Raw genomic sequence first — 17957 nt, 5'->3', positions numbered from 1 at the left:
AGCCAAAAATGGAGTAGGTACTCAGTGATTTTAAATGCCATAGTTGGAAAAAGACGCGGATTTGGCATGAAAATAACACATTGTATGTGTGAAATTTTTTTTCAAAAAGTTAACTCTTTTTTTTTTTTTTGAGACGGAGTCTTGCTCTGTCGCCCAGGCTGGAGTGCAGTGGCGCGATCTCGGCTCACTGCAAGCTCCGCCTCCCGGGTTCACGCCATTCTCCTGCCTCAGCCTCTCCAAGTAGCTGGGACTACAGGCGCCCGCCACCACGCCCGGCTAATTTTTTATATTTTTAGTAGAGACGGGGTTTCACCGTGGTCTCGATCTCCTGACCTGGTGATCCGCCCGCCTCGGCCTCCCAAAGTGCTAGGATTACAAGCGTGAGCCACCGCGCCCGGCCTCAAAAAGTTAACTCTTAAAACATCAGGGAAATTTAAAAATTCCTTTGAAATGTTTATGACTATCAACATCCATTTGGTACATTAATAAGGGGGACTGTATTTTTCATATATTACACTTCTTCAATGTTGAAAAATTACAAAGGCTAAGAAAATAAAACATCTATTAACTAGCTTTGTAGAAAAGTAATTTGATCTTTAAAATACAGATCCACTATATTTCAACATAACCAGATGAGTTATTGCACTTTTTATTTGGTAGGAAAACATTTTCAGCTTTTACCTACTCCACATTTGAGAGGTTTTTGATATACATAAACAATAGTTTACTATACTTTTTGCTGCAATCTATTTTGTCAATTCAAAGGTTCAACAAAGGAAAAGAGACAGTTATATAAAGGCAAAACTACATGCATACCCAAAGCAAAATTACATACGAAGTAATTTACCAACTTTTAATAGTAAATGTTATTAGAAATAATATGGTCAATCTTCTGATCATATATTTAACTTCAATCTTAAGTGGGAATTAGTATGCAGAGAAAAGTGAACTATTTTATCCTTCTAACATGAGGGATATAAAATATTAATTCAAATCAACATTGATTAGTGATATATGGAAAACACAGCACCATCTTTGCACAAATCAAGTTTTAGATCCTTGGAAATAATATTTATCTTAAAGCTTTAAAAAATTTAACAGGACTGCCAATGAATTAAAAGTTTAAAAGACGCAAATGAGCAAATCAAACAACTTGCTACTGACCTTGTTCAAGTCTGAAGAGGGTCTTTTCCAGCTTCTCCATTTCGTTCAGAAGTAAAATTCGAATCTGTTTACTGTGCCCCATTTTGGCTTCTAGAGGATTTGAAATCTTTCAGAAGAATTAAAAGAACTCCACAGTCGAATGAGTTACCCCTATGAAACAAAAAGGAGTTAAAATATCGAAAATAACTATTGCCTTAAACTCTCCAGAGCTGACAGCGGCACTTACATGTTCGAAGTGCGTTTCATGCCTAGCAGAGCAATGAAAGAGAATGAATCTTATAACTAATAAGATTCGAGAAGGCAAATTAATAGTTGTTTCCTGCCTTTGAGCACAACGAATAAGACCGAAATAAAAATGCTGTATTATAGATTCTTACAATTAAAAAATTAAAAACCTAGAGCATTCTCAGAGAAAAGCAATACACTAGGAAAGCCTGAAGTCAGGGGGACATTCCCAGCCCCAAGCTACAGGGCTCTGGAGACTCCGAATGGCACTTCTGCTTACAAGAGATTAGTCTGCTCAAAGATAACAGGTGGGCGATCTCCCCATTCCCAAATTCGGGTCGCCAGCCACCAATGGGGAGATGAGAACACAGGGAAGCAGTTGTTGCCTCTGGAATAGCTGCCGTAGACAGATGTACAGAGTGAGCTATAGATAGAAAGAATGCGTTTCCCCGCGAGGCCAGCGGCATTCCTAGCACTTACGCCGAGCGAGTTATACGTGCGGCTTCTCTGGCACTGCAGGACCCGCGACTCTGGTGCTACGGTCGGGGGGAGGGGACGCGGAGAAACAGAAGGGGAAAGGTTGGCTGTCCAGCCGCTCACAGAAGCCGCAGCCCAAGGAGGGCCGGGCGCAGTGAAGGGCAAAGGGAGGGGCGGCGGGCGACCGGGGTAGGGCCGAGGCAGCTGGGTGAGGAGCAGGCAGTCTCAGCGACTCCGCCTCGCGCGGGTTCCTGGGCACACCCGGGACCCCACCGGGCCGTGCGCGCACTCGTCCCAGGTGGGAGCGGACCGTACCACTGGCCCATTTCCGGGAGGCTCGACCCGGCCGCCCCGACCGCTAGTCTCGCGAGAGCGTGGGCACCGCACCGTCTCAGTCAGCCCCGGGCCGGGGGACCTGGAGCCGGCTGCGGCCGAGGCCGGGAGCTGCGCTTTCTCCCCGCCACGGGGAAGGTGCAGCGGCCAAGGCACGGCCTTCCTTTAACAGCCTGCGAGCTCACGGTTGCATATTAAAATCCCGCGGTACCGGCTGCGAGCTAGGTTGAGCTGCACAGTAGAATCTTTTGGTGGGAAGGGCTGAATGGTGAGGGGCAAACGACCTGGCTTCTGGTTCCTTTTGTACCACCACGTGTTTTGTTTCTTTGTTCTGATAATTTTTACTTGGCCTAAGTTCTCAGAGCCCTGATTTCTAAGTGTCTAAAATAAGGGGCCGTGACATTCCATCCAACACGTGTCCATCATTTCTTTTTTTTTTTTTGAGAGGGAGTCTCGCTGTCGCCCAGGCTGGAGTGCAGTGGCGCAATCTCGGCTCACTGCAGGCTCCGCCCCCCGGGGTTCACGCCATTCTCCTGCCTCAGCCTCCCGAGTAGCTGGGACTACAGGCGCCCGCCACCACGCCCGGCTAATTTTTTTGTATTTTTAGTAGAGACGGGGTTTCACTGTGTTAGCCAGGATGGTCTCGATCTCCTGACCTCGTGATCCGCCCGCCTCGGCCTCCCAAAATGCTGGGATTACAGGCGTGAGCCACCGCGCCAGGCCTCTACGTGTGCATCATTTCTAGTGCTAACAGACAGGACACATGTTCCTGAATGCAGACCCAGTAGGTAAGGTGTGGCCAATTTGCAAACCATGGAGAGTGCAAACACCACTGATACTTAACGGTGTCCGGGTGTACCTAATGTACACTAGATAGACCCGGAGATCGTCTGAGATTAAGCTGCACTTATGTTAGGCCAGTAACTCAGAACTTTTTGCAGATGCTTAAGGAGATTTAATGCCTGAGGGTAAAGGAAAACCCATCTTCCAGGGCTTTTGGAGGGCTCCTAATGGTCATGAGAAAATGGACAGAAGATTAGGTTAACTAAGACTTGTGGGGTGTGGAGAAGATTCTTGCATTCTTTCTTGTGGGATGACTGTAGGTCCAAAGAGGATATAGGTTAAAAAAAAACCATACCGAAGTATTTGTTTGTTTCTATAGATTTCTGAGAATGGCTAGTTGCAAATGGTCCGTAACTGACTTTGGGAACCCACAGCTTATTTTCTGGCCCCTACTATTTGCCAGGCACATAAGGTGCTGGGAATGCAGCAATAAAACAGTCAGTGCCCTCAAGGAGCTCCTACATTTTATTGGTGGGAGACAGATAAATTAAATAAATTATACAGGATATAATATATCCTATATAATAAGAAGGATATGTTATATCCTATATATAATAGGAAGGGGGGAAGTGTGGAAGAGTAAGCAGAGAGAGGTTTGCATTTCTAAATATAACGTTCAGTAAAGTGATGCCAAACTGCGAGAAAGAAGAAGTCTAAGGTAGAGGGTTACATGTAGAGGTATAGGAAGTACAAAGGCCATGAGGCAGGAGCATACTTGGTGAACCGAAAAAGGTCACCACAGCTGAGTGAAGAAGAGAGTGGTAAGAGATTAGGACAGACAGATGGGGCAGGAGAAGGGGTCAGGAGCACAGATGGGTAACCAGATCTTTTAAGGCTTTGTAGACCATTGCAAGGACTTGGGCTTTTAAACTTTAGAAAAAAAGCCATGGAGATTTTGAACAGAGGAGTGACATAATCTGACCTTTTAAAAGGATCGCTCCACAACTTTATGGGAAATAGTTGAATAAACTGTAGAGTGTAGCAAGGAAGGAAGCAAGGAGACCAGTTAGAAGGCTATTTTAGTTATCCAAGCAAGAGAAAGTGACTTGTATGTGTTTTGTGTGTGTCGGGGGGTTGGGGGTGATGGGGGGGAGGTGGTATAGCAGGTGGTGTAGTTGCTGAATTCTGCACTATTTTGAAGGTAGAACCTACAGGATTGGCTAGTGGAGAAAGGAGTCAAGGATGACTCCAAGGTTTTTGGCCTGAACGAGCAGAAAGCACTGTCCAATAGAAATATTGAGTGCCACATAGGGCATTTAAAATTTTCAAGTAGGCCGGGCGCGGTGGCTCACGCTTGTAATCCCAGCACTTTGGGAGGCCGAAGCGGGCGGATCACGAGGTCAGGAGATCGAGACCACGGTGAAACCCCGTCTCTACTAAAAATACAAAAAATTAGCCGGGCGTGGTGGCGGGCGCCTGTAGTCCCAGCTACTCGGAGAGGCTGAGGCAGGAGAATGGCGTGAACCCGGGAGGCGGAGCTTGCAGTGAGCTGAGATTGCGCCACTGCACTCCAGCCTGGGCGACAGAGCGAGACTCCGTCTCAAAAAAAAAAAAAAGAAAAAAAAAATAAATAAATAAATAAATAAATAAAATTTTCAAGTAGCCACATTAAAAAAAGTTTTTTAAATACAAAAATTAGCCAGGCGTGGTGGCACATGCCTGTAGTCCCAACTACTGTGGAGGCTGAGGCAGGAGAATCACTTCAACCTGGGAGGTGGAAGTTGCAATGAACCCAGATTATGTCACTGCACTTCAGCCTGGGTGATAGAGCGAGACTGTCTCAAAAAAAAAAAAAAAAAAAGAGAAGAAAAGAAAGTTTTTTGAAAAAGGTAAAATTAATTTTAGCAATATAATTTACTTAACTCAATATATCCAAGACATCATTTCAACATATAACCAATAGAAAAAGTTACTTTATTTTATTTTACTTTTTGAGACAGGGTCTCATTGTCACCCAGGCTGAAGTGCAGTGGTGCAATCATGGCTCACTGCAGCCTCAACCTCCTCCCTCAGCCTTCCTCGTCCATTCCCAGTAGCTGGGACTACCAAATGCATTACATTTGGTAAACGTATTATTTCATAAAACTTTTATTTCTGTTACTTATGTTTTGGTGTACTGAGTCATGTATTCTTACTGGAAAGATTATGGTTAAAAACAAGATTGAAAGTGATTGTTCTAGATTGCATGCTGTGTAAAATGATAATTCATGATTATGAAGTGGTGCCTGGTGTTGAATCCCAGCTCTGCCACTAACTAGCTGTGAAGCTTTGGATGGTACTCAACCTCTTTGGGCCTTGGTTTTTCCAACTGTAAAATGGGGATGAAAGTAGTATCTATTTTTTTTTTTTTCTTGAGACGGAGTCTCGCTCTGTCGCCCAGGCTGGAGTGCAGTGGCGCAATCTCGGCTCACTGCAAGCCCCGCCTCCCGGGTTCACGCCATTCTCCTGCCTCAAGCCTCTCCGAGTAGCTGGGACTACAGGCGCCCGCCACCACGCCCGGCTAATTTTTTTGTATTTTTTAGTAGAGACGAGGTTTCACCGTGGTCTCGATCTCCTGACCTCGTGATCCGCCCGCCTCGGCCTCCCAAAGTGCTGGGATTACAAGCGTGAGCCACCGCGCCCAGCCGAAAGTAGTATCTATTGTTAAGTAAATGAGGGCTTAGAACTGTGCCTGATAGAGACTAAGTACTAGTGTACATACATATGTTAGCAGAGTGAGGCCCTGACCATGTTGTGAAAACAGATCACATTTATGTTTGTCTTCAAGTTCTCCCTTTCCATGCCCCCTCCCACTTTCAGTCTCTCCTATAACTATCTCATTGCACTGCCCTCCTGTTGATCACTGTTCTCCAGGGCTCCAAAATTAGCCTTTCTTGCTGTCCTTTCTCCAGTAAAACTCTCACTTTAATGCCCAGTGTTGCAATTAGATATAAGGAGTAAAAGAGATTGATGACATCAATTCCTTTAGTAGTGATTTATTCTCATAACAAATACTTGAATTTTACAAGATGTGTAAATCCAAATCATCTTAATCTTGGAAATTTCATATTTTGAATGAAAATGAAGACTGCTAAGTAATGGAACCATGATTAATATGATGTGCCTCTAAGATTAATTTTACAAGCTACATAGTCTCCTTTTTGAAAAAGAAAAGTCACATTATTGTGCTATTTGTGAAGTTCTTGGAATGCCAATGAATTTGCAGTCTAGGGCTACAGTGGTGCCATGTGCAGCCTTCATTTTAATGCACATTTGTCATGTGCCTGTCCTGTGCATGACAGTGATCTATATATACACAATAATCTCATGCTATAGTTGTCAGGAGAAGGCTCGCCTTGAGGAACATCTGATGGATAACCTCAACTATTTGGCAGTGACTCTAGTGCTTTCTAAAACATTGATGTTAATGCATTTGGGGAGTGGGAGGAGGACTGTAGTTGGAAAAGACTTTCTCCAGCGTTGTGTGTATGTGTGTATGCTTTCTGAAAGGAAAAGAGTTATTTGGGTTATTATTTATAATTAGGTCCCAATCCTGTGACCTTGTGGATCTGAAATGGATGGGGCTGCCTTATATTTGGTTTTTATATTCTTTGGCATTTTCTGTGCACTTTATTTTATAGTGCACCATTATTATCATGTCATAATTTTACTTTGTAAAATTTGGAGTTGTGTTTTCAGAATCCCTTCTAAATTGAACAACTTATTCTGTGCTTCTGAAATATCCAGATACAGCCAGTGAGAAGCAAAAGGGAAGCTGGGAAAAGAAATAGAGTTGAAGCTGGAGAAGTGGAAGACTTGAATATAATGATACAGAGGTATGGAAAATCAGAGAGAGATTTTTTTTTTTTTAATGAGATAGAAAGCAGACTTTAGAGGCAAACAAACCTTGGATTCGTTTTAATCACTCTGAATCACAATTCATTCACCCATAAGATGGAGAGAACAAGACCTCACTTGCAAGTTTGGCATGAAGATTAGAAGAAAAAAAGAAAGCATTTGAAGCATCTATTCTAGCACTTAGCATATGGTAGACTTTTAATAATAGTTTTTTTAAAAAAGAAGGGGTTACATCTAGTTGTCCTTGCTGGGTTCAAGATGGTAGTCAGACAAATCAGATGAAGGCCAAAGATTCCAGAAAGTTTCTTACTTTGTGAAGAGGAGATATAAGAGTGAATTCAGAGAGCAAAATCAGAGCCTAATGTTTCAGCCTGAATTAGAAAACAGAGAAAAGGCAGAACCTAAGAATGAAATGAGGATTAGTCAGTATACAATAAATATTTATTAGAAAATGTATTGAGATGTACATAAATAGTGGTAAATATAGTTGTATTTCTATTCAAAACAAAACTTGAGCTCTTAGAGTTTGCATAGGAAAAGTCCTTTAAAAATTCCTAATGACTGATATAATAAATTAGTCAAAAACAATGTATGGAATGCTTCGCATGCATGACAGGAGGATACTCAAGAGGCTTTTTTTGGTGGTGATCTTTCCTTTTTTCTTAGTGTAGATCTTTAAAATGTTGTTTGGCCCCAATTTAAAAACAAAATCATTTACTCTTGCAAATAAATTTAGCTGCTTGTTGTTGGGAGCAAGGCTCCCAAAGTCTGGCCATAAACTGGCCCCAAAACTGGCCATAAATAAAATCTCTGCAGCAATGTAACATGTCCATAATGGCCATAACACCCAAGCTGGAAGGTTGTGGGTTTACGGGAATGAGGGCAAGAACACCTGGCCCGCCCAGGGCGGAAAACCGCTTAAGGGCATTCTTAAGCCATAAACAAAAGCCTGAGGATCTGTGTCTTAAGGGCGTGTTCCTGCTGCAGTTAAATAGCTCAACCTATTCAATTAATTCGGCCCATCCCTTCATTTCCCTTAAGGGATACTTTAGTTAATTTAATATCTATAGAAACAATGCTAATGACTGATTTGCTGTTAATAAATATGTGGGTAAATCTCTGTTCGGGGCTCTCAGGTCTGAAGGCTGTGAGACCCCTGATTTCCCACTCCACACCTCTGTATTTCTGTGTGTGTGTCTTTAATTCCTCTAGTACCGCTGGGTTAGGGTCTCCCCTACCGAGCTGGTCTCGGCAGCTTGTTAAAATTGTGAGCTCCAGAGTTTCCATAAATGAGGGCTTAGGGTTGGGAGTCTAGTTGAAGAGAAAAGACCAGGAAAGGGGGACTTCAAGCTGATTTGCTGTATTTGTTAGCATCACCTCAGCTGCAGATGGCAGGAACACACACACAACAAAAGTGGCTTAAACAAGAGCCACTCTCACATATTTTCTCTCACATAAAAGTGTAGAGGATGCTGGGCCCAGTGGCTCACCCCTGTAATCCCAGCACTTTGGAAGGCCCAGGTGGGAAAATCTTACTAGAGGTTAGGAATTTGAGACCAGCCTGGCCCACAAGGCAAAACTTGGTCTGTACTAAAAATGCAAAAATTAGCCTGGCCTGCTGGTGTGTGCGCCTGTAATCTCAGCTACTCAGGAGGCTGAGGCAGGAGAATTCCTTGAACCCAGGAGGCAGAGGCTGCAGTGAGCCGAGATCATGCTACTGCACTCCAGCCTGGGCGACAGGCAGGGTGAGACTCCGTCTCGAAAAAAAAAAAAGGCTAGCGGTAAGCTCTTCAAAGCTGGTGAGGCAGCTCTGTAAAGTCATCAGGAACCCAGGCTCCTTTCAGCCCATAGCTTCCTCCCTTTTGTGTGTGGATCTCATCTTCGTTGTACAATAAGCTGCCAGAACTCCAGCTGTCATATCCAAATTCAGGCATCAGGGTGGAAGAAGAGAAAAAGAAGGGCGAACCTTCTTCCTTTAAGGATAATTATTGAAAATACTGTACATTTCTGCTTGTCTCATGTTAATTAAAACTTAATCCCAATGTACATACAAATGTAACCTTTATGTAGGCGGCAATGAGACTAGCTAAAACCCAGGTTTTGTTCAGGAAAGAAAGAATAATTTTGGTAGACAACTAGTAGTCTCTGACACAGTTTGCGTGGTATTTTATTTTAAAATTTAATTGTTATCAAAGTGATACAGTTTGCAGCATGAGAATGGAAGGCTCTTGGAGGAATGCCTCCAAGGGATGGGGGTGGGGGAGAGACTGATTATTTAATGAGCTTGACCACACTGAAAAAAAAAAAAGTCCTGTTGGAGAATGAAGCTTTAGATCTGTCAGACAAATGAGTTTGCTAAAACTAAACTCTAGAACTGGGCCAACTTTCTCCCAGTCACAGAAGGACTGGAAGAATCGTGCTTGGTCACTTCATGGTCACTCTTAAAAAAGAAGAGGGATAGAGGTGAGCCAAGCTCACAGTTATTCTTCCCCAATTTCCCAACCAGAGAAATCACTTTTCCTCCTCAGGAATGGAGCAAGTTAAAGGGCAAAGAAAATCCAAGATATTGTTTTGGGACACTCTCTCTTCAAAGAAAACAGGAATTAGGGAAAAGTATTTTCATCAAACATAATATAAGTCATTTAACCTCTTTTAGCCACTAATTCCTCAGCTGTTATTTATCTACCAAGGATCACAAAAATAAAATGTCTGAAATGTTTTGAAAATAATATATGCTCTATAAATGGTAACAACTAATATTAATGAGCTTTTAAGAGGTGCCAGGTACTGTTCTAAGTTAACTCAATTTCCAGAACAACACTATTATTACCCCCACTATAAAGACAAGGAAACTGAGTCCCCAAAGTTATATAACTTGTTTAAGATTCACATAGTGAGCAAGTGAAGGAATGTGACTTCAATTGCATGCTCAGTGATTCTGTTCGGTAAACCCTACATCTGAGGCACTGATGCTACGTCCATGGCCTGGTAATCAATAAGGTTTTATAAATTGAATTGGAATGTTGTTGAGTTCATATATGGCTATGCCAACAGTGAGTCTGTTTTCTTGATTCTAGGATATTCTCGCTAATCTAAGACTCTATCATCTTAGATATCTCCTTCAGGAAGTCTCTGCCTGCTGTGCCCTCCCTCCCATGGGTCTAGGTTAGGTGCTCCCTGGAGCTCCTTTGCTGTGGATATGTTGTGCCATGTTGTGTAATAACTCATTATCCCACTAGATTTCTTAAGACAGGGCTGTGTTTTCTGTCTCTGGAAAACAGAATTATAAAATTATTTACACTACTTAGATATACTAAGAAATGTATATTTTATTCTTTCTGTTTGTTTGAAATGAAAGGTCTCACATACTTATTAGTGAATCCGGCCTACCAGTGCACAAACAGCACATACACAGAGAAAAAAATATATATACACAATAAAACATGTCCAACTGTCCAGATAGTGGTGACATTTTCAGCTTGATATGGTAAGATGGTTGTGACCTTGACACAGCATAAATATGTGTGCCATCTCATGTGTAATTCCTTACAGACCCAGCTTGATTCTTCTCCAATGTCTCCTTTTGGAGTTCTACCTGATTTTATTACCAGTTTTCATCTGGATCCACTGGGGGATGGGATGATTTTGCTTTTGTTTCTTGACCAGGAAATGCTTAATCCTGAAAGTCTTGTGAGAAGACATGGCAAGAAGCAGAGTCAAACACACACCTTGATGGCAGAGAAAGGAAGACGGTATATTTTATTCTTAAAAGCTTCTCCAATTTCCTTTACCATTTCCTAACTGCTAGGTAGGTGTGGGAAAACAAAAATAATTTTAGTCTAATCTGGTTGGAAACTAATTCTGAGCCAATTATTTAAATAATCTCTTTAACCCAGTCTCTTTGAAATCATTGTTCTATTGTTTCGACGCCCCTTTCTCTACTTTGTTCTAAGAGATGTCTAGTACAAGGAGCGAGATCTCACATGAACTGGTTGCACTAGGGGAGTTGAACTCTGTGACCTTGAACTGGTCATTGTGCAGGGGCTGGCATCACCTAATGTATATCTGTCTAGTCCTGTTCCTGGTTATCCTGTTGGCACAAACTATTGATGTCTGTAGCTGATAACTTCCTGGTCATTCTTTCTTGGCTTGGCCAGAGTCTAAAGGCATCCTCCTCCCCTACTGTCTCAGCCTTTCTTGATCCTACTTTCACTGCAGACCCCTCTCTGAGTACCTAAAATGTTCTCTGCCTGGTCCAAGGCCCAAGACATTCATTTGATAAGCGTTTGCTGGAATCACCTCAACTCTGTCATGGTGGATCTATAAAATGTGTACTGGAGCTGAAACCCAGGTCCTGTCTGTAACTGATCTTGCTTTACCCTCTTAATCATTCTAGGATCCCTCTTTTTGGACCCCCCAACCCCCGCACCCTTTTTGCCCAGTATAGCATTCTGCAACCAGAGTTCAGAACAGGGAGCAGAACAAAAAGCCCTGTGTGCATTCAGTAAACACTGTGTTTGCTGTGTACTGAGCACTGTTCTATGCACTGGGGATACAGTAATGAACAAAACACACAAAAATCCTTGCCTGCATGGAATTTATAATCTAGTAATCCCCTCAACCTATCTGACTTGCTTCTATCATGACACATCAGACCGTTTCCTTCGCCTCCTCTTTTCTTTAGGTTTTCTCATCTTTACAATCTTTCAAACCTCTTCTTAAGAGAATGAGTTTCCTTTAGAAATTTTTTTGTTTCTAAAAAACACCCATAGTCTTGCTGCAAAATCCTATTTTGAATGTCAGGTGTTAAACATTAACTCTCCTTCCTCTATGCATTTATTTTATAACAATCCAAATCTCCTACAGAGGCAGATGGGTGTCTTAGGCTGAATGGAGAAAGTCTTGCATATTGCAAAGGCAAATAAGAAAGTGCATTAATATCTTTAGAAATACTAACTTCATTATATCAGAAACAATAATGCACCATTCCCCCCTTCCAAACTCCTGGCAACTACTCCTTTCTGTCTCTATGATGTTGATAACTCTAGGTACCTCATATAATAAAACCATACAGTAGTTTTTTTCACTTAGCAAATTATTGAGGTTCATCCATGTTGTAGCATGTGATAGTATTTCTTTTCTCTGTCTTTTTTTTTTTTTTTTTGACAGGATCTCACTCTGTTGCCTAGGGTGGAGTGCAGTGGCATGATCTTGACTCACTGAAGCCTCATCCTTCCAGGCTCAAGCGATCCTCCCCCTCAGCCTCCCAAATAGCTGGGACTATAGGCTCATGCCACCATGCCTAGCTAATTTTGTTTATTTTTATTTATTTATCTTGTTGAGATGAGTTCTCATAATGTTGCCCAGGCCTGTCTCGAACTCCTGGACTCAAGCAATCCTCCCACCTACCTGGGCCTCTCAAAGTGCAGGGATTACAGGCATGAGCCACCATGCCTGGCCTAGGATTACTTTTTTAAGGCTGTCTAGTATTCTGTTTTGTGTACATACCACATTTAGTCATCTGTTAATGGACATGTGGTTTGCTGTTGGCTCTTATGAATAATGCTATTACGAACGTAAGTGTATTAGTTTGTTTTCACACTGCTGATAAAGACATACCCAAGACTGGGTGGGTAATTTATACAGGAAAGAGGTTTAATGGACTTACAGTTCCTTGTGGCTGGGGAGGCCTCACAATCATGGTGGAAGGCAAGGAGGAGCAAGTCACATCTTACATGGATGGCAGTAGGCAAAGAAAGAGCTTCTGCAGGGAAACTTCCCCTTATAGAACCATCAGATCTCGTGAGACTTATTCACCAACACGCGAACAGCAGGGAAAGACCTGCCCCCATGATTCAATTACCGCCCACTGGGTCTCTCTCACAACATGTGGAAATTCAGGATGAGATTTGCGTGGGGACACAGCCAAACCATATCAGTTGGTATACAATGATCTCTTTGAGATCATACTTTCAATTCTTTTGCGTACATGCCCAGAAGTAGAATTGCTGGATCATATAGTAATTCTATTTTTAACTTTTTGAGTAACCACCATAATGTGTTCAACAGTGGCGTAACATTTTATCTTCCCATCAACAGTGCACAAAGATTTCAATTTCTCCACATCCTTACCAACACTTATTTTCTATTTTTTGTTTTTTTTTGTAGTAGCCATCCTGGTAGTTGTGAGATGGTATCTCATTGTGTTTTTGATTTTCATTTCCCTAATGGGTAGTGATGTTGAACATTTTTTTATGTGCTTACTGGCCATTTGTAAATCTTTTGGAGACATGTCTATTTAAGTCCTCTGCCCACTTTTGAATTTTTGTTGTTGTTGTTGAGTTTTAGATTAGTTCATTACATATTCTAGATATTAATCCCTTGTCAGATGTATGATTTTAAAATATTTTGTCCCATTCTGTAGGCTCTCTTTTCATGCTATTGATAGTGTCCTTTGAAGCACAAAAGTTTTACATTTTAATGAAATCCAACCAATCTATTTGCTTTTTGCCTGTGTCTTTGGTGTCATATTCATTGCCAAATTCAATATCATGAAGTTTTGCCCTATATTTTCTTTTAAGAATTATATAGTTTTAGCTCTTTTGTTAGGTCTATGATTCATTTTGAATTAATTTTTGTATATGGGGTTAGGTAACAGTCCATTTTCATTATTTTGCATGTGGCTATTCAGTTTTCCCAGCACTATTTGTTGAAAAGACTGTCCTTTCCCCACCGAATGGTCTTGGTACTGTTGTTGGAAAACATTTGACTACATATACTGGGGTTTATTTCTGGGCTGTCTATTCTATTTCATTTGTCTATCTATATATCTGTCTTTATGCCAGTACCACACTGTTTCAATTACCAAAGTTTCGTAGTAAGTTTTAAAATCAGGAAATGTAAGTCCTCCAATTTTGTTCTTCTTTTTCAAGATTGTTTTGGCTATTCAGGGTCCCTTAAGATTCCATATGAATATTAAAACTGATTTTTCTATTTCTGTAAAAAAAAAAAAGGTCAATCTGTAGATCACTTTGCTGATAAAGTACTGACATTTTGACAATATTAATCTTCTAATCCATGAACCATGGGATGGTTTTCCATTTATTTATATCTTTCTTAATTTCTTTTAGCAATGTTTTATAGTTTTCAGTGTACAGGTCTCTTCTCGGTTTAGTTAATTCCTAAGTTTTTAAATGCTATTTTAAATAGAATTGTTTTCTTAATTTCCTTTCAGGTTGCTCATTGTTAGTATATCAAAATGCAACTGATTTTTGTGCATTGACTTTGTATCCTGCTGCTTTGCTGAATTCATTTATTCTAACTGTGTGTGTGTGTGTGTGTGTGGTATCTTTAGAGTTTCCTACGTATCACATCTGTGAACAGAGATAATTTTACTTGTTCCTTTTCAATTTGGATGAACCTTTTATTTATTTGTCTTGATCAATTGTTCTGTCTAGGACTTTCAGTATGTTGAATAGAAGTGGTGGAAGTGGTTATCTTTGCTTTGTTCCTGACCTTAGAAGAAAAGTTTTCAGTCTTTCACTATTGAGTATGATGTTTGCTGTAGATTTTTTTACATATGGCTTTTATTATGTTAAGGTAGTTTTCTTCTAGTTTGCTGAGTGTTTGTATCATGAAAGGATGTTGAATTTTGTCAAAAGCTTTTTCTGCATCAATTGAGATGATTTTTTTTTTTGTTTAATCTTTTTTTTTTGAGACAAAGTTCTCACTCTGTTGCCCAGGCTGGAGTGCAGTGGCATGATCTTGGCTCACTGCGACCTCTGCCTCCCGGATTCAAGTGATTCTCCTGCCTCAGCCTCCTAAGTAGCTGGGACTACAGATGTGCGCCACCACGCCTGGCTAATTTTTGTATTTTTAGTAGAGACAGGGTTTCACCATGTTGGCCAGGTTGGTCTTGAACTCCTGACCTCAAGTAATCCGCCTGCCATGGCCTCCCAAAGTGCTGGGAATACAGGCGTGAGCTACAGTGCCCGGCCTCTTTATTTTTTAAAGAATACACGTTTTCTTTTCCTTTTTGAAGTATCACAGGAAAGGCTAAAGGGCTTGATTTTGCTATATCTTATAGCAGCATGGTAAATTTATGGTTAGTGTAGTGCTAACCATGATGCATTTCCTGTCTTTTCAAAAGCAGCCTCTTCTCATTAACTTTGGTTAGGGTTTTTTTTTTCCTCAGTTTTGAATAGGAATTGATTTGACAGCTGATTTTGTGTGTCCTTTGCCCAGCTCAGAAGGGTGGAAAACAAACCTGTCAAAACAAAGCTCTCAGAGTGGCAGAATTCCTAAGAATGCATCAGGTATCCTGAACTAACAATTAAATGTCTGTCCTACTAGAGGGTGAGCTTATTGAGAGGAGAAAATATCTTTTCTCCGGAATCCCCAGCACCTAAAACATTGCCTGTTGTATAGAAAACACTCAATAACATCTTGAGAAGGAATCCAAGAACAGTGTATCTCTTGCTCTTTCTTCCCTCTCCTTTCCCCAAGAGAGAGTACATCAAACTCAGTAACTTCCATATAGTTAGTTTACTGTGAAGTATAAATATGAAAACATTCAAGTTCTACAAATAGTGCAAAAGTGAGCAGTTATGACATTTGACAAAGTATTGTTGAATTGAAAGGTTTAGAGTTTGGTATTAAGAAAGGACTGTACTCTCTCATGTACTCCATGTTGTAACTGATTGCTTTCTTTTTCCAAAGCTATACAGACTCATGTATTACCCACTTCTTTTTTTTCTTTTTTTTTTTGAGACGGAGTTTCACTCTTGTTGCCCAGGCTGGAGTGCAATGGCGCGATCTCGGCTCACCGCAACTTCCGCCTCCCAGGTTCAAGCGATTCTCCTGCCTCAGCCTCCCGAGTAGCTGGGATTACAGGCATGCACCACCATGCCTGGCTAATTTTGTATTTTTAGTAGAGACGGGGTTTCTCCATGTTGAGGCTGGTCTGGAACTCCTGACCTCAGGTGATCCGCCTGCCTCAGCCTCCCAAAGTGCTGGGATTACAGGCGTGAGCCACTGCGCCCAGCCAATCCACTTCTTAAGAGTTAAGTTGATAGATTGTCTGAGGGTACATGGCTAACCAGTAATTAAAGCCTGAATTGGAAAATAAAAGTACTTTGTCTAACCTCTCAAAGCAGGGCATTATTTCATATAGGTCATCACACAGTAGATTGTGTGAAAATAAAAATAGATGAAGTATAATCTATGAGTGATACCTGTATAGATTCTCAGTTTGATGACCAATGCAACCTAACTTTCCAGAGCACTTGAAAAAAGTATTCCACGGCCGATCAAGTAAACTTAGGGGAAAGGTCAGTGGTGTAACTACAAAGGTCAATCTATTTTAACTACCTAAGGTTTAAAAAAAGCCCTCTTCTCAATTTACAGTGACTGTGGGAGTCATTTTCCTGCTTACACAGTGATAAAGGGTTTGTATATCTTAAATGTAACATAGTAAAAACTCAACAGAACATTAAATTAAATTAATCAGCACTTTGGAAAGTTTATTCCATGAATGTGGGGAAAAGAAAGAGAGATCAGACTGTTACTGTGTTTATGTAGAAAGAAGTAGACATAAGAGACTCCATTTTGTTCTGTACTAAGAAAAATTATTCTGCCTTGAGATGCTGTTAATCTGTAACCCTACCCCCAACCCTGTGCACCGTGTGCTGGCAGAGACGTGCTGTGTTGACTCAAGGTTTAATGGATTTAGGGCTATGCAGGATGTGCTTTGTTAAACAAGTGCTTGAAGGCAGTATGCTTGTTAAAAGTCATCACCACTCTCTAATCTCAGGTACCCAGGGACACAATACACTGCGGAAGGCCGCAGGGACCTCTGCCTAGGAAAGCCAGATATTGTCCAAGGTTTCTCCCCATGTGAGAGTCTGAGATATGGCCTCATGGGAAGGGAAAGACCTGACCATCCCCCAGCCTGACACCCGTAAATGGTCTGTGCTAAGGAGGATTAGTAAAAGAGGAAGGCCTCTTTGCAGTTGAGATAAGAGGAAGGCATCTGTCTCCTGCTCCTCCCTGGGCAATGGAATGTACCTGATTGTATGTTCCATCTACTGAGATAGGAGAAAACCGCCTTTGCTGGTGGCAATACTGCTCTTTAATGTACCAGATATGTTTATGTATGTGCACATCAAAACACAGCACCTTTTCTAACCTTGTTTATAACACAGAGACATTTGTTCACATGTTTTCCTGCTGACCCTCTCCCCACTATTACCCTATTGTCCTGCTACATCCCCCTCTCCCAGATGTTAGAGATAATGATCAATAAATACTGAGGGAATGGCCGGGCGCGGTGGCTCACGCTTGTAATCCAGCACTTTGGGAGGCCGAGGAGGGCGGATCACGAGGTCAGGAGATCGAGACCAAGGTGAAACCCCGTCTCTACTAAAAATACAAAAAAATTAGCCGGGTGTGGTGGCGGGCACCTGTAGTCCCAGCTACTCGGAGAGGCTGAGGCAGGAGAATGGCGTGAACCCGGGAGGCGGAGCTTGCAGTGAGCCGAGATTGCGCCACTGCACTCCAGCCTGGGTGACAGAGCGAGACTCCATCTCAAAAAAAAAAAAAAATACTGAGGGAACTCAGAAACCGGTGCCGGTGTGAGTGAGCGCTGGTCCCCTGGGCCCACTTTTCTTTCTCTGTACTTTGCCTCTGTGTCTCTTTCTTTTCTCAGTCTCTACCTGACGAGAAACACCCACAGGTGTGGAGGGGCAGGACACCCCTTCACATGAACATAGAATACGTGTTCTGTCAAGGTAAATAATTACTTCATTGGTTACATGAAAAATACTAATATGTTTTTATTTTCTATTTTTAAAAAAGCATTTTACTGGAAATAATTTATACAGAGAATGAAACATAATAAGGTTACATATTAAAAATATATGAGGCCTAAATTTGATAATAATGGTATTTTGAAGTACAAATGTATGAAATATACATTAAATTTGGAACCAGTTCAAAATTTAGCCTTTGAACTGATTTGCAAATCATGCCATTTTTATTTAATCTATTCTGTAGGATACATCTTGACTTATCTCTTTCCT

The 17957-nt window shown here is 41.4% G+C and overlaps 1 protein-coding gene and 1 pseudogene across 4 annotated transcripts in view; both read right to left on the bottom strand.

Annotated features, from left to right (window-relative positions):
• AGL (amylo-alpha-1, 6-glucosidase, 4-alpha-glucanotransferase) overlaps window positions 1–2388 on the bottom strand; it is a 73362-nt gene extending 70974 nt beyond the window's left edge. For 2 of the 4 annotated variants that reach the window (XM_063625580.1, XM_063625582.1), the window contains exons 1-2: window positions 1870–2388; window positions 1165–1314 (exon numbers count right to left, since the gene is read on the bottom strand). In XM_063625580.1, the coding sequence (XP_063481650.1) occupies window positions 1165–1246 (82 nt within the window). In that variant the 5' untranslated portion in view covers window positions 1247–1314; window positions 1870–2388. The remainder of the gene's footprint in view (window positions 1–1164; window positions 1315–1869) is intronic. The other 2 variants (XR_010117493.1, XM_063625583.1) reach the window with 2 other exon arrangements.
• Window positions 2389–10266: 7878 nt separating this feature from the next.
• Window positions 10267–10581, bottom strand: LOC134734640 (large ribosomal subunit protein eL39-like; annotated as a pseudogene).
• Between the last annotated feature and the right edge of the window lie 7376 nt (window positions 10582–17957).

This window comes from Symphalangus syndactylus, chromosome 12, assembly GCF_028878055.3.
Source record: "Symphalangus syndactylus isolate Jambi chromosome 12, NHGRI_mSymSyn1-v2.1_pri, whole genome shotgun sequence".
NCBI lineage: Eukaryota > Metazoa > Chordata > Mammalia > Primates > Hylobatidae > Symphalangus > Symphalangus syndactylus.
This window is presented reverse-complemented; position numbering and strand designations above follow the sequence as displayed.